We start from the raw sequence: 20,388 nt of genomic DNA on the forward strand, positions 1-20,388 counted from the left end.
ACCGTCCGCACCATAGACGGACTGCATACATGTATATATATGTATACAGTAATTATTTGTCGGGAACACGATGGATTCAATGAACATTCCCATCTACACAATCTGGATTCAACGAACACGCTGTCTCAGCTTAGCATAAGCATATTGAATCTCTTGTTAAAACATTTAGTTTTTACTTTTTTAATTATAAACAATGATGGATTGACAATATATGAAGAATGTGATAATAACAAGACCTGCTCACAACCATGGGTTTTTGACAACAGATTAAGAGCATCCTCACATTTTTCAGAAATATCAGTTGAATATACATCATTAAACGACTGCAGGAGAATGAGAATGTAAGTTTATGCTTATATAATTTTAAACATGTCAATTGATATAGAAGACAAATTTGAGTCTAATCTACTACCCTAAGAAGGGGCTATTACTGCTGAATACTTCCCTAGTCGCATGGATCCCAAAATATTTGGATTGTCAAAGATAAATTTGGAGCACAAGGTGGGCCCTACAAAAAGTGAACAATGATTACTTTGGCATGTGGGTGAGAAGAGACAAATTAATTAATTATTATGGAGCAAAAGCTGGCCAAAATTCCAGATAAATCTATTCTCATGCACGACTAGATTTAAATGAGGATAATTATCAACATTATATAGTCATTAAATCCTAAATCACAATATCGGAGAGTTACTTATTATATTCTGTAAATGCAATTATCTTTCTTCAAGTTGGTAAGTACTTAATAATAAGGTTTTCGAAAAATACTGGCTTCAAACTAATTATATCTGCAAGAGAGGAGTCCAGGATTGCCGAGTACCTGATAAATTACAAGTTCAATCAGAAGTCTCTGAAAAATAAAAAAGTGACTATCAGAACATACTCAAAAATAAAAGGTAACTATTGGAAAACCATCTAATGAGAAACTCTGCAACTCAAAGTAAAGGAAAGCCTGCTACAAGGATGATGGATCAAAAACTACTTGATTAGAATCTCAAAGACAAATAAAAAATATATATAAAACCATCCTGATTAGAAACTGGAATCAAATGCAACTCAAAATAATGGACAAACAGTTACAAGCAAGATTTTCTTGCACTAACATTACATCCTCCACTGTCGATGCAATTGTTCCAATAATTTCCAGAGTCCCAGAACAGAATAACCTGTGAAAGAAAAAAAAGATCACAATAAATCAAAAAACTCAGGCTTTGCTTAAATCTTGCTACAGGATCATATATATATATATATATGCATAAACACAAATATGAACACAATAAAATATTCAATTTAATCACCAAGAACTTTCTGAACTCTTCATATTTGGAGGCCATGTTGCAAGGATTCTAGCCTTCTAAGGGTGAGCACAAAGTAGCAGTTAAACATGATATATCCCAAACTCAACCAGATTTTTGATAGTAAGCATTTTGATTTACCAAAATATAGGTTCTAAAGATGATGTCCCAAATATAGGTTTTCTACTTGACATAAAATTATTAATAGTTGTTCTGTTTATTAATGTAAAATTCATTATAAACACTAGAGTGCATGGCTAGCTGGCATCGGACAATAAAACCGAAGTGACTACCAAAATAATACCCATTGCATGCATCTTTCTGTTTACCATAGCTGAAAGGCCAATAAAAGGCTTGTCACGCAAATAATTGAAAGTTTCTTTATGTATATTGTACTGAATAAAAACGAATGATCCATTTTGACTTACTAAATCCTGATATATAAAGATCAATTTAGTGATTCTGCACAGAACAACTCCAATTACCCAAAAAAAAAAAAAAAAAAAAAAAAAGAAAGAAAGAAAAAAAAAGAAAAGCCATATAGAAATATCTGAGTCTGGAGGAGAGTATCTTGTTCCTATTATACCATCATGTTCCAGTTGCAAAACAATGCATCCGAAAAGGAACTAGTGGATTTTGATCTTTAAACTAATAGTGAAAGAGTCTACCCTTCCATATCAGTGCATCCAAATGTTGCTTTCAAGCCCACTTCCCCACAAAGGGAAGAAGGTATACGCACTGAACCTGCTCATTCACAATAGAAAAAGCACAATTAATACTAAATTTAAATATAGAAGAAATAATAGTGTAACCCTTTCATATTAGTTTTTCACAACCTCTACCGTCTGTTCCAAGTGCTGCAGGGCATATTCCAGAAGCTAAAATTGCCGCTGAGGCTGAGGAAGATCCCTGTATACCTTTCTGGTGCATGAGGATTTCTTCTTGTTCTTCGCCCAACAATTATACAATTAAACTTGGTACATAAAGATTGGAGTCAGATAGTATAGCACATTATGTCACAGATGTAAATCAATATGAATTGGATTTATCTCCGAAAAAGAAACCCATGGTGCAAAAGCATATTGGATCATATCAGCAAACAAGACAAAGTTAATGAAGAAAAAGTAAAAAGATCTTTAGAAGTGAATTCCAAAATAGCAGGTAGGCATGTCACAAGATCAATGACCTCTCTGTATTGTTCATTTATCCCTGGGAAAATAATAAGCCCCAGAATCTTCGTTATATTAATAATAATTACTTTGGGCCCTTTCAAGTCCTAGAAAGGTTACACTTCCGAATTTTCACCCCTATTAACTCTGAGTATGCTTTGCCTGATCATTAAGTTATTTCAAAGTTACCAACTCCAGCATTCCAAGAATCTTTTACTAATCAAATATTATATGTGATAATTAAGAAAGAAAATCTTACCCATAGTTTGGATTGTTTCCAGCCCTTCCCATGCCTAGTTCATGCATATTTGCCTTCCCTACGAAAATGACACCACATCTATGCAATCTGGAGACACAAACTGCATTCTCCATGACAAAGCAGACGCCATGCATCCATGTTGTCGCACCTGACATCATGGAAAAATAACTAAGTTGGTTAATATTTAAAAAGAATATCGTAAAGAGCATGGTAAGGTTACCACACCTGTCATACGATGGGGATAGCAGTCATTATCGTCTTTGATTGCCACAAAAATCCCATGCAAGATAGATAATGGGTTCCCTACGGTATCAAAATTAATAGGTGTCATGGGTATTGTTCAAGTCTGCATCTACTTCCAGCACCATCAACATTAATAGAGACATGACCTTTTTAAACTTAAATACAAATACACATGGTGTAATCTACCAAAACATGGTCATAACTTTAAAATACCTTCTTCAAACCTCCTTGTCGAAACCGTAGCTTGCTTCCTGACTTCCTCAGCATCAAAAGAAATCAACAAAGGTTGTGGGGTTGCTTACTGCTTAACTCGTTTATAACTGAGACTACATGATCTGTAACCTACATAATTTGCAATTTAGTTACAACCAAATTAAACTTCGTACTTACTACCAAACTCCTTTTGTAAGTGAGATTAATTCTGTTCCCTGCAACGTATATATTTTGCAATTCAGTTACAACCAGACTCTTATATCTGGTCCATAAGTTAAGTTAGAAGATATATAGTGTGGTTAAAAGTTCTTCTGAAGAAATCACTGTTCCGATAAGTAAATGACATGTGGCCAAGTATTTATTTGTCGGAGTTGTATTCCATGAGTTACATACAGCTCTATAGCTTAATGGGGAAGAAATCAGGTAGTGAGAAAACACAAAGAAGAGAGGTTTTCTGCATTCTCTCTGGTTTTCCATGAAAAACCAGTTTGCTTGAGTGGTTTTGTGCTGGAAGAGGGAGAGAGATGAGAGCAGAGGGTCTGTGTCTTTGTAATCAGTAAACTCACCTTGTAGAGGTAGTTCTTCATAGTGGATTTGATGGCATCATGAGAACTGGATGTAGGTTCTCACCATGCGAACTGAACCAGTATAGCTTTCTTGTGTGTCCTTTGTCTTATCTTTGTTCTTGTGTTATCTGCTTGAGTTTTTCGCAATTGCTTTTATCTTTGAGCTGCAGTAGTTCCATTGTCTACGAGAAACAAAATATATTTTTCATATTAGCTGTCACACGAACAAATTAAATTGTGTGGAAAACATAAACTTACTATGCTTGGTGTTGCACGCCCAGAGCGATAAGCATATGCATGATCACTTATTTTGAAAAGATGGGGTTGAATCCCCATTCCAACAGCTAGCAGGATCATATTGTGGAAGGGATTTCGAAGCTAACTCAACTCTCTCTTCAGGTTTCCCTTCTTCATCAAGCATGACAACACCAGGTTTGGGTTCTAATTCATGCCACACTCAAGCTATCATTTTTATTGATGATCTATTACACTACTTCTCAAACCAGAATATAAGATATTGGTTAGCATGTTTGGTTTTCAGTTTGACATTTCTGCCCCAGCCACAGTCTCTATGCACATTGTCGATTCAAATTTCTTCGTTTCTAACAAATAAAAGCCAAATTAACATTCCCACATCTCTCTCATACATTGTAGCAGAAAGAGACATCAAAAGAAAAGTGAGCGCAGTGAAGAAAACCTTGGGGAGAAAATTCAGGTTTAAACATGGGTGCTTCTGGTATTTCAGTGTTATTCAGCAACTGCAAATTGTAAAACAGACAGCCATTTTATGTAGTCAGAATTGGCTAGACAGTTTTCAAAATTATATATATATATATATATATACACGAGTACAACAGACCTCATCAAACTTGTTCTGGTTCCTTAAGAAAGATATAAGCAAAGGGGCAATCAAGGGGTTTCAATAATCCAAACAAATAACTTCAACAGGCACCTAGTCAAATGTGGAGCTCCAATATTCATAACCAATTCATGTCCAGTATAGCTTTAAGCTCCCAATCACACCCACCACATAAACACTCATATGTTTCAGAACCCAAAAAAAAAAAAAAAAAAAAAAAAAAAAAAAAAATTCAAACACACCCAAATCTGACAGCAAATCAGCAATGTATGAATAGATTTGAAAGTTACCTCGAAACTCTTCGTCCTCATATTTGACTGCTGGCAAGTCAACTTCTTCCAGTGGCGCCATTAACCTCTTCTTCCTCATCTATGTCAGCATCACCACCACCAAAACAAAACAGTGCAAATAATCAAATAGCTAAGATGCAATTCAGTTGAATGTCCAAACAGTTAACATGCAAGAAGAAGGCTCTGCTTTGTTTGAATTCAACCACTTGACCTTTCATCACGACTTCTAACACATCTTCTTCATAGAACCCAATGCTGACGTTCAGAACTTTATTATAATTGGTAGAGTAACTATCTGACAGTCTCTTTACAACCATAGCAGAGAAATTGTTGAAACAAATTGGTATATAGCATGCAAGTTGTTACTTGCAAGGTCCAAAATTTGAAAAGAAGTAGTGAGAGCACATAGTTGATCAAGAATATGAATGACCATGGAACTTATTGAAATGAAGTCTAAGGTTCCTCATTTTTAAAAGCCTCCTCCACACCCAAGCAAGTATGCTTCCTCTAAAATTGTTCTCACCAAGGTCTACAGTAAACATTAATTAACTACAATTTTGTAAAGACAAAGAGAATTATCCACGAAGGTTGTTGTTGTGTAAGTGCAATGATTAAAGAATATTAATCAATGAACCGAAAGAAGATCGAATAATATTGTAACCAGTAACGGAGCTACCTTAGGCTTAGGGTGTAATATATTATAGACTTTTGGTACTGAAACAATAATATGTATTCGAGTCCAATATATAAGTTGACTAATGATTTAACTATAAAAGTGGGCTAAAGTGAAATAAAAATAAAAATATGTTAAAGTGATACTGCAACTTTTAAAAAATTATATGCATTTGGGCAAAAAATACAAAATAGAAGGAGCAACCCTATTATAAAAGTCGAATAATGTTACTTTTCACTCAAACAAAAAATTATACACTACTTTGCACTATTGCACATCAAAATACATAATTTTAAACATATTATAGTTAAAAGTGTAGCATACGTTATGATACATAATATACTTTTACTACAAAACGATGGAAGCTACTATATACATTTTGATATACAAACTATAATAAAAAAAAAAAAAAAAAATCAAAAGTAGAAACAGAGAAAATAAGCTGGTACAAGTGCTCTGTCTCTTCAGTAATAGACCAAGGGACACCTTCCATCTAAGGCGTATGTAGTTCCCTTATCACATGGTACGCACCAAAATAATTACTTGATAAGTCTATATACTTACAGAACGTGAATTCTGATATGTAATATTCATCTACGCAAACTATATATAAGCGAAAATTCAAATCAACGATCAATTTAGCATTATCATGCCACTGCTACATGAGAAATTTAATTGATTGATATTATATTATACCTTTCTTACTGCCACATGAAACTAAAGTTGAAGTAAAGAACTAGACCAGAGTTACTTTTACAAATTTAAAAACGACCAAAAATAAGAAGTATGGAATTAAAAACTTTCTAGTACCTGTGGAGCTCAAACGCCAGAAGCAACTGCCTTACATTTATAAACATAGAGTTTACTTACTTCATAATTTGCCAAACACCTGTATTTGATCCAAACTACACTTTCAAAATAAAATCAAAACTAAAAAACAGAGGAAACTAGAACTATTTAATCGGTGGTCTCAATCAAATGCTCTGTCTGTCCTATTAGCATATTAATTACACAAGATAAGATTTGATTTTCTTTATATTTTAAATTCATGTAGTTAGTTGTAATATTTTTTGTAATTAGCTGTAATTCCTTGATTCTTGTAACTAGTTGTAATATTCGGGCAACTCACTGCAGTGCCCAATCTTTGTGTATGTATATTCATTCTTAATCAATGGAAGGTTAAGCAATTGTTTTTCTACATCTTCAGTGATAGACCAAGGGACACCTTCCATCTGCAAAGAAAATATAATCCATTGTCCCAAAATATATTACTTTTCTTTTATAATTAATTTGATATTTGGCAAATGACGCGTTAAAATAAATTTTGCATAAACCTTAACAAGAAGAAATTAATTATAATTAATTAGAGACATAAATTTAGAAGCAATACCTTGATGAAAAGTATGCATGCCGTTCATTGATTTCGATGGCAGCCTCTTAACTTTGTAGTGAACCATCTCGCTGTTAGGACATAAGCAACATAGATTTAGTCTTTCATGTCGTCAAGCAGCAGAAAATATTTATGCCTCCATGTTCTATTGAAGAAAAGTGCACCACAAACTCCCCAAGACTCAGCCACAAATCCAACTCCCATGCCTAACTACAAACTTGGCATAATTCCATTGTCATCTTCATTTCCAGTTTTCTTCTCCGCAATGGGGGTTTCAACATCTGTACTACAATTTTGGGTGAGTGGGGGACTACAAAGGCTGTTCCCGATGTATAGATATTTTGCTGTTTGTTGCTATTGGTGATCAGCACTAGTGAGATTACTATTGGTAGGGCAGTCATTAATTCGTTGTATATTATTTTGTATTGTTTTTTCATTATAAAGCCTTAATTTGAAAATGTGAATTATATTAAATAACCATTTAATTCCTAAATAGTGTATAGATTCCAGTGGTAAATAATATTTGTTTAGAAAAATAATTTAGTATAACATTTCATGAAATTTTAGAAATTTTAAAATATTTTAAAAACCAGTATAAAATTAATTGTGAGAGTTCATATTATTATATTTGTTCAAAAAATCAATTTTAACACTTTATATGAAATTTTGATGTTCTTAATCTCCAAAAAAAGTATAAAAATAATTTAGAAGAAACATCTAAGAAATATTTTAAATATTTTTATTTGAATACGTTATTTGAAACTATGAAGTTCAAAATCCACAATATATATATATATATATATATATATTGGATAAAAATAATTAAGAAATTTTATTAAAAGAGTTATAGGATTAAGAGCAAATCTTATTGTATGTGTTGTAATGTATCCTTCTAAGCTTTTTTAAGCTGCAAGAAAAGGATAACTTTTTTATGGAAGCCAGAAGAAGTTAAAAAATGATCTGAACTTCTTATGTAACTTTTTGTTTATAAATTAATACCGGTAAAAATTGTATGGAAGCTGCATGGAAAGTGGATTGCTTTTCTTTACTCTTTACTTTTGACTCTTTGATAGCTAGAAAATCAGTGACAAACTTTTTCTAAAAGCTGGTAATATTAATCCCAATGTAAATCCTCAATCGTCAGATCATTTTGACATCTTCAACCACCTGCTGCATAGGCTTTCACTAAAGTGTTTTTAGTGGATTTTTTTTCTTTTTTTTTTTTTTTTTTGGGAGGGTTATTGGACTGAAGAATGTAAAATGTTGATTTTAGAAAAAATGTGGAACAATGTTCCTCTTGATAAATGTGCTGCTTAAAAAATAAAAAAGCTTCATAATTTTACTCAAAAAGTAACCAAAAAAAAAAAAATCATACCTAAATCTTATTTTCCATTGGAGACAAAAAATAAATAAATAAATAAAAATAAAATAAGAAAATTTTTATACTTAAATAACATTTTTTAATAAATTTTATTATTTGTCACCACTAAAATAAATATATGATAGCTTTTATCTTCTAAGTAATAGATATATTTTTCAGTCTCTCTAATAACATCTGACATACAATCGTTTCTTTTCCCTTCTTTTAGATAAAAATATGATTAATGTTATAAAAAATATATTCACTAATTATAACAGACCTAAAAATAATTGGACGAAAATAAAATGAAAAAATAAGATGGGTGTATAAAGTTGCTCAGTACGGGTGTGTACCAAAGCTATCATAGTAAGTTTTGTTAGCAAAATGAAGGCCCAAGCCCAATCGAATTTACCTGGTCCGGTCTTTTTTTTTTCCTTCTGCTAGTTAGTTTTGCGGACCAAAAAAAAAAAAAAAAAACAATGAAAAAATAGTCGCAGAATTTGCAGAAGATTGACTCAGAGAGCACAGCAAGCCAAAAGCACACAGAAAATGGGCTCTGCCAAAATACAAGATCAGCCAAGTAATCCTTTTTCTCTCAGAAACTCCGAAAAAAGAGTATTGGTTTTGGAACAGAGCTTCGGCTATATATATTCATTTATTTGTCATTTTTCAGGTTCTGCTAAAAGAGTAGCTGTTGTTGGTGCCGGTGTTAGGTAATGCTGGTTACTTTTGGGCATTTTAGCTTTTGCTGGGTTTTTGAGTGTTGGGTGTAGATAATAGAAGTGTTCTGAATTATATGTGTGTCAAACACGGTGTTTGATTTCCATCAACTTTGTAAATTATCCTGTTTTGCTTTTTCTAAGTGATATTATTTGCGTGTGTGTGTGTGTGTGTTTTTTTTTTTTTTTTTTCCTTCTCTGTGTGTGTGTGTGTTAAGAAAAGGGACTGATAATACCCATATACTCGGTAAATGCCAATATTAAATATATATCCAAAGTAATAATATTTTTAAAAAACTGTTGCGTATTTAGAGGATTTGAAACTTTACATATCTTAATTTGCTCCTATGGTGTTCAAATTCAATGTTGTAGATTCTATTTAGTTAACCCCAGCAGTTGTCTGGTTAATATGCTTATAACATGCTTAATTGTTTGTTTCCCGTCAAATTTCTGATTGAAATTGTTGAAGTGTGTCATGCTATTGAAAAATATTGTTTTTTCGCATTATTATTTATTTTGTTATTCGGATAGTTAGTGTTTACATTTCCAAAATTTGTCTGACTTTATGTTTTTGGTGGTTAAGCGGGCTTGCAGCAGCCTACAAATTGAAATCGCATGGTTTGAATGTCACTGTGTTTGAAGCTGGGGGAAGAACTGGGGGGAAGCTGAGAAGTGTTTCTCATGATGGTCTAATTTGGGATGAAGGAGCCAATACAATGGTAAATGTTGACAGTAAATAAATCGTGGAAGGACCTACAAGTTGAATTCATTCTGGGTACCATGAATCTTTTATTGTGATATTCAAACTATTGTAGTGGTGCCTATGCTGATATTAAAAGTTGTGCCTTTTCCAGACTCAGAGTGAAATAGAAGTCCAAAGTCTGCTTGATGATCTTGGGCTCAGAGAAAAACAGCAATTTGTAAGGATTTATTCTTTTTTTATCTTGAAATATGAAAGATTGAAGATGTGGCTTGAGTCTCATCAGCTAGAGAGTGGGATCGTATCATTAGCTTATTTCACTCTAACCGGACTGCTAGATGGTGAACTATAAGCAATATGTTTTTTCACTGCTTGTTAGTTTACAAGTTTATGCAGGCCAGTCTTTGTTATCTAGTAGTACTTCCATGAATTAATTAGTTTTTTTTTCCCCTTTTGTTACAGCCAATTTCACAGAATAAACGGTATATTGTAAGAGATGGATCACCAGTGCTGGTAATCCTTTAGCTGCTGTTATATTAGTAATTGAGTTTGCATTTTCTAGCATTAATTTAGACGCATAAAATAGTTTCTAGTGTTTATGTTTGATTTCCTTGCTATCTGTGTCTGACAGTGACTTCTAGCTTTTTTCAATTTTTCACTTTAGATACCAACAAACCCGCTTGCGTTGATCAAGAGCAACATTCTTTCCACAAAATCCAAGGTTCTTCTTAATATCTCAGGGCATTATGGCTATTAAACTTTTCAATGTTCTTTCATTATACTTTGCTGTTTTCTTAATTCTGTTTTATAATTTTTTTATACCTTGTGAATATTATCCAAATGGACTTCATATCTGTGTTTGCAGTTTGAGATCATTCTGGAGCCATTTTTGTGGAAGAAAAGGAGCTCCTCAGATGTTTCTGATCATAGTCAAGAAAGGTGGTAACCATGATTTTTGTAGTTCTACACAATTTACAATCTTTGCACTTTTGGTTCTTCTTTTTCTGTTATTTGTTGACAACTTGATTTCCTTAACATGCTAGCTTTCTACTTGATTTTATGCAGCGTGGGTGGGTTCTTTCAACGTCATTTTGGGAAAGAGGTATGCACGGCTTCAGATTAGCTTGACCATATAAATATGCATGCCAATTTTTTGGATGTTTCTGATGACTTGATTATGCACATATATGGGCAAAATCATTGGAATTGTTAATGACAAAGTTCCTGCCCTTTTATTCTGGCTGTATTATCATCGCTGTTGACATGTTGTTATTAATATTATTCTTCATGTGTAAGGTTGTTGATTATCTCATTGACCCTTTCGTTGCGGGCACAAGCGCTGGAGATCCTGAATCTCTCTCTGTGAGTAATTTTTCAATCTTTGGATGTTAAATTTAAACTTAGTTGTAAGCAACTGTTTTTCAGTTCATCAATGTTAACTGACACTGGCAGTGGTGCCTTATGCTTATGCATTCGTCTTTTCTTTTCATCTGGTTGAGGTTGAGATGAATGAAAACCTAAATTACGCTTTGACAGACTGTTACTTTAGCTATGGAAGTGTCAAGGCACTTTGGTGCTAATTTTTATCTTTGTATGTCCTGCAATAATTTATTTTTATTTTTTACGTGTTACCATAACAGATGCGTTATTCTTTTCCCGATTTATGGAATCTAGAGGAAAGGTATGTTACCAAAATTTCCTTTTCATGTTTGTGCTTTTCTTTTCTACATACAAAATATTGTATTGTTACGTCCCTCAATTGATTGCATGTTGTTCTATTGTCATTGAATAGGGTGTTGCTAGTGTCAGTTGTTCTGTCCAAAAATTTACCCTTTTTCCATTCCTACGTTTAGAATATCATGGACAAAATAGGAGCATTTCCTGTATTAGCTTATTGGAAGACCAGGACTGAAACATTATGTTTCATTTAACTTCAATGTCTTTTTATTTATCTGAACTAGTTGTGCGTTGTGAACATATTTGGTGTTGCTGAAATGTTAAAGCTTGGCAGCAACTCTTGTAAAGCTTTTGTTGTTGCATTATCAGTTGTCTTTATTCAATAAATTTTCAGCAGTTTGAACCCCTTAAATCTCTTAACATTTCTCACGTTAAGTAATAAGTCATTTGGTATTTCTCATAGGTTTCCTTTTGTTTAAAACTTACAGGACTGCCACTTTCATTATCTCCGTTCCTCACTAATTCCTGCTTGTAACCACTTTATATATTTATAATAGGGAAGGAAATTTGTTTTCTCCTACAGTTGCTGTTATTCGTGGTGATGTAATTAACGGTGAATGAGCGGTTCTAGTTCTCTGTGTAGCCCATTGATGGTTGTGGCATAATTGGCATTAGTTGATAATTTCCAAATCATCTACTCTTTCAGGTTCGGTTCTGTTATTGCTGGGGCAATTCAATCAAAGTTATCTGCCAGAAAGGAGAAAAGTGGAGAAAAAAAGGGTTCCTTGAAAAAAACAAAGCATCAACGTGGTTCATTTTCCTTCAAGGGTGGAATGCAGGTATCCGGTTTTAGGTTATCATTGTTCCTCACTATGTAATGTGCTCCTCTTATTTGTTGAAGATGGATATATTTTTCCAGTTTGATATTAATTACTTGTTGTTTTTGCTATCCTTGTTTTCTGTCTATCTTCTGCAGACACTTACTGATACACTGAGCAAAGAAATTGGTGTGGATGAGATTAAGTTAAACTCGAAGGTTTTATCATTATCTTATTGTCCTGACGGGAAGTCTGCAAGGGAAAACTGGTCAGTTTCTTTTGCTGCAAAACATGACAACCGCTCACAAGCTTTATCTGTAGATGCTGTAATCGTGACGGTTAGTATGATTAGTCCTAGTTAACCTGCTAAATAATATGGATCAATCTCTTAACATGCCTGCTTTCAACAGATTTTGAATTCATTAAAAGAAAATGAGACAAGAAAGAACTAGACTATCTTATCTCTCTTCCATAATCAATTAGGATATAAAGAAAGAAGTAATCTCTTGGGGCAGGTTTGCCCCAGGACACTTCAATCTGTTCAGAAGTTTGGAAAACTCGTGGACGCACAATTGTATCTTTCCTAACATGTACCATTTCCATATGTTGGATTGCATTGTGCATACCCTTTGTCACTTGTAACTCAGTAAATAGTAAATACCATCCTTGCTATATTTTCAATTTACTGATTACAATTGTGAAGGAAACTTGTATTAATTTGGATGAATTTGTCCACCATAGGCTCCACTATGTAATGTCAAAGAAATGAAGATTGCGAAAAGAGGAAACCCCTTCCCACTCAATTTTCTTCCTGAGGTACTATTATTTTATTTCATCTGAATATCTATGGCATTTCTTATATACTGACTTTTGCAAGCTATATAAATGTTCCTTTTGTCTATGGTTGGAATGCTATGAACATATTACATTGTAATGTTTTATAAGGTGTCACCCTTCGTTTAGTCCTTTTACCTTTATGAACTTTGGAAGTGAGCCTTGTATGGTTGTTAAAAAATTCACTTCACAAACGAAGGATTCTTGTGTGTGGATAATTTCTCAATTTATACTAAGCCTGAAGCCTTATTGTTTGTCCATATTGCAGGTGAGTTATATGCCACTATCAGTTATAACCACCACCTTCAAGAAGGAGAATGTTAAGAGACCCCTTGAGGGATTTGGAGTTCTTGTTCCTTCTAAAGAGCAGAATAATGGCTTAAAGACCCTTGGTAATGCTTGGCTATGGCCCGTATGATGGAAAAGCTTGTTTAATATGACGTATATACTCTACTCATTCTGCTGCACAGGTACTCTCTTTTCCTCCATGATGTTTCCGGATCGTGCACCTAATGACCTGTACCTTTATACAACCTTTGTTGGGGGAAGTCGAAACAAGGAACTAGCTAATTCTTCAACGTATGGAAGCTCCAATGCTTTTTGCTTTGATTAAGCTTTTATTATTAGTTATTTTCTCTTTCCTATTAAAATTGTCAGGTTCTGTATTTATATGTCTTATGCAACTCATTTCTTTACTTCTAATTGCTATTGATATAGTGATGAGTTGAAGCATGTTGTCATCTCTGACCTTAGGCAGTTATTAGGAGCAGAGGGAGAACCTAAGTTTGTGAAGTACTTTCTCTTTCCCTTCTGGCTATTAATACTGGAAACAAATACATTAGAAGCGATTTATCTAGAATATTTGAATAGTTATCGTTTGAAGTATATGAATGCAGTCACTTTTATTGGAAGAAAGCATTTCCTCTGTACGGGTATAATTATGATTCAGTGATAACAGCAATCGAGAAAATGGAGAAAAACCTTCCTGGGTTCTTCTATGCAGGTATGTTCTTGCCAACTTAAAGTATGGGATATAATCTTGTAATGGAGATGAGTGGTAGTTTTTAAATCTTTAGATCTAAGGGATGGTAGATCATTTAACTAAGAATATAATAAAATTTCAAAGGACTTTGGCTAAAAGTATCCTGTTTGGCGTATCAACAGGTAACCATAGGGGTGGACTGTCTGTTGGCAAAGCAATAGCATCCGGGTGCAAGGCAGCTGAACTTGTAATCTCATATTTGGAAGCTTCTTCAGATGACAAGAAACTTGGGGAGGTACCCTTTGTGCAGAAATAACTAGTGATCCTACTTGTCTTGTATCATGTCTCGTAGTTACTCTCCTTTTATTATTATTATTATTATTATTATTATTATAAAGAAAAAAGCATATTTATTCTGGTTGGTTTATTGGACTTGAGGAGGGATGTAGAATAGATTTATACCAGCAAAATCTAAAATGTTCATCTTTCTAGAAGAGTAAGCTAAAAAATCAAAATTGTAGAGAAAATAATTCAGAAACTGTTCTCTACTGAAAGTGGTGGCAAAAATACGAAGCTTAATGCTAATAGAAAAAATTAGAACTAACTAACAAATCTTTTATAAACTTAATGCTTTTATGGAATTTGTTTATCCAACAAATAAGGAATTGTAGAATCAACCAATTTGGCTATTGTTCAAGTAGCGTCGACTATTTTGTGTTAGGATAGTGTATAAATCTATATATTTGAAGGCATAAAAACTTTTATTGTGAAGAAAAACTCAAAACGTACTATTGAAAAACAAACTATATATGTTTAAATTTATTAATAAAAATAGGAGAAGCGGCAGTCCATATCGTCTCATTGCATAGCTTTCATCCTCAATGGCTATGATTTGCATTACATGCAATAAGTCACTTTTATTTGGAATAAATTTCCACTTTGAAAACAGGCTTGAGTGATCCATAAAATTCCTTCTTAGAATTCTATGAAATGGAGATCTTCCTTGTCTGGGTTCATCTAACTTTGCTGGCCCCTACTAACTTTGTTTTTATTTTTATTTTTTTGATATTTAACTTTATTACGTAGTGAAGGAAAATAATGGAAAAACCACCTAACAAAGAGGAGGAGCACAGGTAGTCAAGAAAAAGGGTTTATGTGCTATGTTACCGCAAAAGTGATAGGAACAAAATGTGAAGGAAGAATATTGTTAATAGGTTTGACAACATTTTATAGATTGTAACTATTTTTACACTTATATATCCGAGAATAAATATAATGCATCTCCTTTTTATTTAGCTACAATTATAAGTTTTCAGAACGAAGATAAGTGCAATGTAAATGGCTGTTAGTCCTGTCCTGTGGTACATTATTCAGCACCTTTTAGATACTTCATTTTGGTCAGAATTATATTTATTCTGTTCACTATCTGTGTCTTTTTATAGGTCAAAATGCTAGATTTGTTGTAAAATTTATATTTGCTTTTATTTAAAAAGTTTGTCAAGCTAAGTTTTTTATAAATAGTACTAGCGACGCCCCTGCTTTGGGTACAAGATGGTATCTGTTAATGAAATTTATAAATCATTTATTCAATACACATAAATCGAAATGCAAAGATAAAAACAAGTTCATATGTAATTAAGATTATAAAATTATACAAATTGAAGCTTGTACATGGAGAAAACATAATAAAAACCCTGCTTTCACATAAGCTTTTTTGCTCATGTACTTCTCTAATCACATGCTATATATTTAATGAAATAACTTACTTCCCTAATCAATTAAACATGAATCCTAATAAATATTTTTCTATGCAGACTAATACATAACCCTAATTTATCCTTTTAATTTTCTACCATGCAAATATATATATATATATATGTATCATGTATACTTATAAATTCATATTAATGTTCTAAAGTTGAAGTAAGGAATTAAAACAAAATTACTTTTACAAATTTAAACTGGATAAAAAGTGAAAAGATAGTAAAAATTTTCTAGCAATTATCCTGTTCGATTTGAAGTAAATATTTTACATTTATAAAATCATAACTTTCTTACTTCATACAGAAACTTAATATTTGTCAAACATCAGAATTTGATTCAAACACACTTTTAAAGTACGTAGAAGTAAAAAGGGAACAAAAAAGAAAAAAGAAAAAAGAAAAAAAGGGTACTAAATTGCTAGTCTCAACTGCTTTTAAAGAAACTAATGTACTTCCACAATACCAGAAATTTACTCCAAGTGTTCTAACTCTTCATTATTGGACCAAGGGACACCTTCCATCTGAAACGTATATAGACCTGCAAAGGATGTACAATCCACTGTGGACAATATGTTACTTTCTCTTATAATTTGATATTTGACAAATTATGCGTTAATATAAGTTTTGCATATACATTAATAAGAATAAATTAACTATTATTACTTTATTTCCTAGCTATAACTAAGTATAATATTATGTTAATAGATGCTTTTGAAATAGAAGGCAATAAATATATTTATTTATTTATTTTGATATATAAATATTTTAAGATAGTGAAGGTGTGTTAAGATGAGGAAAACACTAAACAGGTACATATGTTCATGCATCATAGAGAAATTAAAGGTAATAAAATAGCTTCCACTAATTATATTTTTTATTTTTGAACATTGCAATTATTCCCTGCATATCTTTATTTATTTCATTTAATCCCAGTGTCAAGACAACAAGTAATAAAAGAGTGAAATTATTATGAGTATAATTACCTAAGCAAATGAATAACATTCTAAAGAGATATAATTTTAGAAGCAATACCTTATAGAAGATGACCCATTTCATTGACTATTATAACAACTTGTTATTGTTTCATGGAACCATCCCAGCTTTAGGAGTGAAGCCACATAGACCTGGTCTTTGACGCAGTCGAGAAATGCAAAATATGTATGTCTCCATGTCCGATTGAAAATAAGGGAACCACAAACTCCCCAAAAACCTACAATGAATCCAACAGCCATGCCAATATAAAACCATGACATTTCATGCTCGTCTTCTTTTCTGTTCTTTTCAACAACAGTGACTTCACCATTTGTGCTGCAGTTCAGAGTGAGTGGAGGACCACATAGATTGTTGTCGGTAAAGCTTGATGGATCGAAGCTTTGGAGTTGAGTGCCTGTTGGGATCCTTCCACTGAGGTTGTTGCATGACAAATTCAAATAGCTCAAGAAACTCAAACTCGACATACTTTGAGGGATTTCACCAGAAAGGTTGTTCATGGAAAAATCAATGGACTCTAGTTCTCCCATATTACCTATTTCCATAGGAATCTCTCCATCTAAAAGGTTGTTTGACAAATTTAATGAGAGCAGATTTGAGAGATTTGTGATTTTTGAAGGAATTTGTCCCGACAAAGAGTTACCAGACAAGTCTATAATATTTACAAGTGCCAGTGTCTTATTGTATTCAATTAGCTCGCCTTTCATTAGGAGTAATGCAGCCTCTTCGTAATCAATGTAAAAATCTCCAGTATCATAGGACCAAGGGTCAGGAAATTCACCCCCTTTTATTGCCATATTAGAGAAATTGTTAAAACATTTTGGTATTGGGCCGAACAGTTTGTTGTTTGAAAGATCCAAGATTTGAAGGGAATTGAGAGCACATAATTCCTAGGTATATGACCATGGAACTCATTGAAGCCAGCAAAAAGAAACCTCAACATTGAAGGACCTGTTCCAAGCCAAGTAGGAACGTTTCCCCCAAATTTATTCCAACTAAGATCCAGAATAACTAAATTAATACAATTCTGTAAAGAAGAAAGAGATAATATTCCAAATAAGTTGTTATTACGAAGATGCAATGATTGAAGGAAAATCAACGAACCAAAGGATGAAGGAATAGCACCACCAAAGCTATTGTTATTCAAATTTAAGACCTTTATATTGTTCCATTTACTCCAACAGTTGGGTAAATTTCCTGACAATTGATTTTTGGCAAGATAGAGAGATGCCATTTTCATTGGCTCAATTGGTGAGCTACACAAGAATTGAGAAATGGATCCTGAAAGTAGATTATCAGAAAGATCTAGTCTAACTACCTTGGAAGATACTAAAGGCAATGGCCCCTCGAAGTGGTTTTGGCTCAGGTCGATTTCTAAATACTTCTGCGTCCCCATATTCGTCAGATTGGGAATCCTTCCGTGCATTTGATTTTGAGAAAGATCTAAGTATTCTAATTCAGAGGAGAAGTTGAAAACCCAAAGGGGAAGGACATCTGCAAGACTTGTGTTATATAAGCCCAAATAGGAAAGTTTCTTTTGTGACCGTACCCACAATGGAAATCGTGGCCCCAAATGCCAAGAGCCCATATCCAATGATTCTAGTTGAAAAGGAGGAACCCAATCCTGATCTACTTTTAAAATTAATGGGTTATTCGAGGCATAAAAAGATCTAAGACTTGTTGTATTAGCAAAGTGAGCCTCTGAAAGAGTACCTTCCATGTGATTATTGCCAATGTTTAACCATTCCAAATTAACAAGCTGCCACAAAGATTCAGGTATTAGACCAGAAATTGAATTAGAAGATAGATCAAGATCGGTCAGAGATTTGAACTGCCCAATTTTATTGGTTAAATGACCATATATTTGACCATCCTGAATCTTCAAAACCTTCAGCCTATCAGAAAGACATCCAGAAAAACTATCTAGGATTTGGGATATGGATCGATTCCATGTGTTGCCTGACAGATCAATTTCTTTTAATTTGCAAAGTTGAGCCATGGATGGCAAATCTCCTTGCAGCTCATTCTCTGACAGATCAAGTGTAATGATAGATGTCATATTTTTTATTTCATTTGATATTGTACCTGTCAATTGATTTTCTCGAAGGTTGAGAACCTCCAAATGGCTTAAACTATATAACCAGCTGGGTATTGAGGTATTAAAAGAGTTAACAGAAAGATCAAGGTACACAAGGGAAGTTAAGTTTTGAATATGTTCAGGGATGGGACCTCCATTACCAACTGTAATCTCACATAGAGAAAGAGAAGTCAAACTTCTCAATTTGGAAACCCATAGTGGAATATTGTTCCCTAAGTGGTTTCCCGAAAGATCAAGGATGGATAGAGATAAAAAATTGACATGATATATTGGATGAAAATTGATGTTCAAGTTGCAGTATTGTAAAATCAGGACTTCCAAAGAAGAGAGTGTATTTGTTAGCTCCACCCAATCAGATGCATCTTCAAGGTCAATGCAACTCATGTCTAGGTAGCGCAACGAAGAAAAGTTGAGAAAGCCATTGAAGATTTTTAGCATATGCATCAATGGAAGTGCCGTTGAATTCTCTGCGAATACAGTCAAGATTAAGAAAGTGCAGATTTGTGAGATTACCAAGTTGATGAGGAATCTTTCCGCCGAATCTAGTAAAAGAGAGATCAAGATATCTAAAACTCCGTAAAGATCCAAGGAATTCTGGAATTTGAGGGCCTCCGATATCACTTTTGCTTAGATCCAAGTGTCGTAGATGCTTCAAATCCACCAAAGAAGGGTTTATCTCACCACTCAACGGCTTTGTATCATAAAATTTCGAATCAGGATCACCAAGGAGGAGCTTGTGAACATGATGAGGAGTGAGCTCGGAGCAGACAATGCCAGACCAGATACAACAGTCATCGCCAACCCAGGAAGCCAAGCGGAGGGAAGGATCATGGAGATCATGCTTGAAGCTAAGAAGAGCTTGTCTCTCGCTTGGGATGCAACTGAAATTAGAAGAGGTGGCATTACAGAATATAGAATTATTATGGAGGATGAAAAATCCAAAGAAAATAATAAGAACAGCAGCAGCAGCTGGAGGAGGTATTGTAAAATCCATGGCTTGCAACAACAAAAAAGCAGGGGAATGGAAATGGAAATTATGGAATGGATGATGGTATTGTGGTTTTGCTATAATATATCATTACACAACGGTTCACATTCTGGTTTTTTGGATGCAACTGAAATTAGTAGAAGTGGCCTGGCACGATATAGAATTGTGGATCGCACTCTGCGCGCACTCACATTCTGCTTCTTAGGATGCCTGACTAAAGGGGAACAGCACTGATGCATGCTTTATTTTTCCTATCCGTAATATCTTTTATTTCTTTTTATTTTTTATTTTTTATTTTTAGTTTTTCAACAAAATTCTCTATTTTTTTCAAAATAATAATAATAATAATAATAATAATAATAAATATGTTCTTACGCGGGTGTTCCTTTTTTTAATTTTTTCCTAAATAATAATTATTTTATTTTATCTTTGTCTTCCTTTTTTTGTAGCGTCAGTCTTTTTTGTTCTTCCATTTTCTTTTTAATCTTTCTTATCTTCCTTT

General features: G+C 33.4%; 4 protein-coding genes and 1 long non-coding RNA gene across 19 annotated transcripts in view; 2 read left to right on the forward strand and 3 right to left on the reverse strand.

Moving 5' to 3' along the window:
• LOC125418351 (protoporphyrinogen oxidase, mitochondrial) overlaps window positions 1-15,347 on the forward strand; it is a 52,144-nt gene extending 36,797 nt beyond the window's left edge. The window contains 1 exon segment of the mRNA XM_060811315.1: window positions 15,139-15,347. Within this exon segment, the coding sequence (XP_060667298.1) occupies window positions 15,139-15,162 (24 nt within the window). The 3' untranslated portion in view covers window positions 15,163-15,347.
• LOC125418313 (fatty acid amide hydrolase-like) lies at window positions 232-2,862 on the reverse strand. Of its 12 annotated transcripts, XM_060811320.1 has the most exons (6): window positions 2,724-2,862; window positions 2,132-2,268; window positions 1,964-2,039; window positions 1,104-1,166; window positions 769-820; window positions 232-508 (listed from the first exon to the last, which is right to left on the reverse strand). In XM_060811320.1, exons 2-6 carry the CDS (start codon window positions 2,223-2,225, stop codon window positions 446-448), a joined length of 348 nt encoding a protein of 115 aa, XP_060667303.1. In that variant the 5' UTR covers window positions 2,226-2,268; window positions 2,724-2,862; the 3' UTR covers window positions 232-445. The 12 variants fall into 12 exon arrangements, 6 of the variants coding, with proteins under 6 accessions (XP_060667303.1, XP_060667304.1, XP_060667305.1 ...); XR_009634012.1 differs by having other exon boundaries at window positions 769-850; window positions 2,132-2,862; XR_009634017.1 differs by lacking the exon at window positions 769-820 and adding an exon at window positions 821-850 and having other exon boundaries at window positions 1,109-1,166; window positions 1,882-2,039; window positions 2,132-2,862.
• LOC125418398 (uncharacterized) lies at window positions 2,949-6,984 on the reverse strand. The gene is made up of 6 exons (XR_007237370.2): window positions 6,958-6,984; window positions 4,895-6,799; window positions 4,004-4,503; window positions 3,746-3,927; window positions 3,180-3,308; window positions 2,949-3,026 (listed from the first exon to the last, which is right to left on the reverse strand). It is a non-coding gene; the product is annotated as an uncharacterized LOC125418398 (long non-coding RNA).
• On the forward strand, window positions 8,783-17,208 carry LOC107404683 (protoporphyrinogen oxidase, mitochondrial). 4 transcript variants are annotated; one of them, XM_048461851.2, is made up of 19 exons: window positions 8,783-8,897; window positions 8,991-9,030; window positions 9,620-9,755; window positions 9,891-9,956; window positions 10,199-10,249; window positions 10,401-10,457; window positions 10,602-10,675; window positions 10,802-10,838; window positions 11,033-11,098; window positions 11,377-11,417; window positions 12,120-12,252; window positions 12,390-12,569; window positions 12,973-13,047; window positions 13,334-13,457; window positions 13,536-13,644; window positions 13,783-13,857; window positions 13,962-14,068; window positions 14,230-14,342; window positions 17,125-17,208. In XM_048461851.2, the coding sequence occupies exons 1-19, from the start codon at window positions 8,867-8,869 to the stop codon at window positions 17,191-17,193; spliced, it is 1,584 nt and encodes a 527-aa protein (XP_048317808.2). In that variant the 5' UTR covers window positions 8,783-8,866; the 3' UTR covers window positions 17,194-17,208. The 4 variants fall into 4 exon arrangements, with proteins under 4 accessions (XP_048317808.2, XP_048317813.2, XP_048317815.2 ...); XM_048461856.2 differs by having other exon boundaries at window positions 17,130-17,165; XM_048461858.2 differs by lacking the exon at window positions 17,125-17,208 and adding an exon at window positions 15,134-15,347.
• A 379-nt stretch (window positions 17,209-17,587) lies between these two features.
• On the reverse strand, window positions 17,588-18,859 carry LOC132799445 (receptor-like protein EIX1). The gene has a single exon (XM_060811270.1). The coding sequence runs from the start codon at window positions 18,857-18,859 to the stop codon at window positions 17,588-17,590; it is 1,272 nt and encodes a 423-aa protein (XP_060667253.1).
• Between the last annotated feature and the right edge of the window lie 1,529 nt (window positions 18,860-20,388).

This window comes from Ziziphus jujuba, chromosome 9 (assembly GCF_031755915.1).
Source record: "Ziziphus jujuba cultivar Dongzao chromosome 9, ASM3175591v1".
NCBI lineage: Eukaryota > Viridiplantae > Streptophyta > Magnoliopsida > Rosales > Rhamnaceae > Ziziphus > Ziziphus jujuba.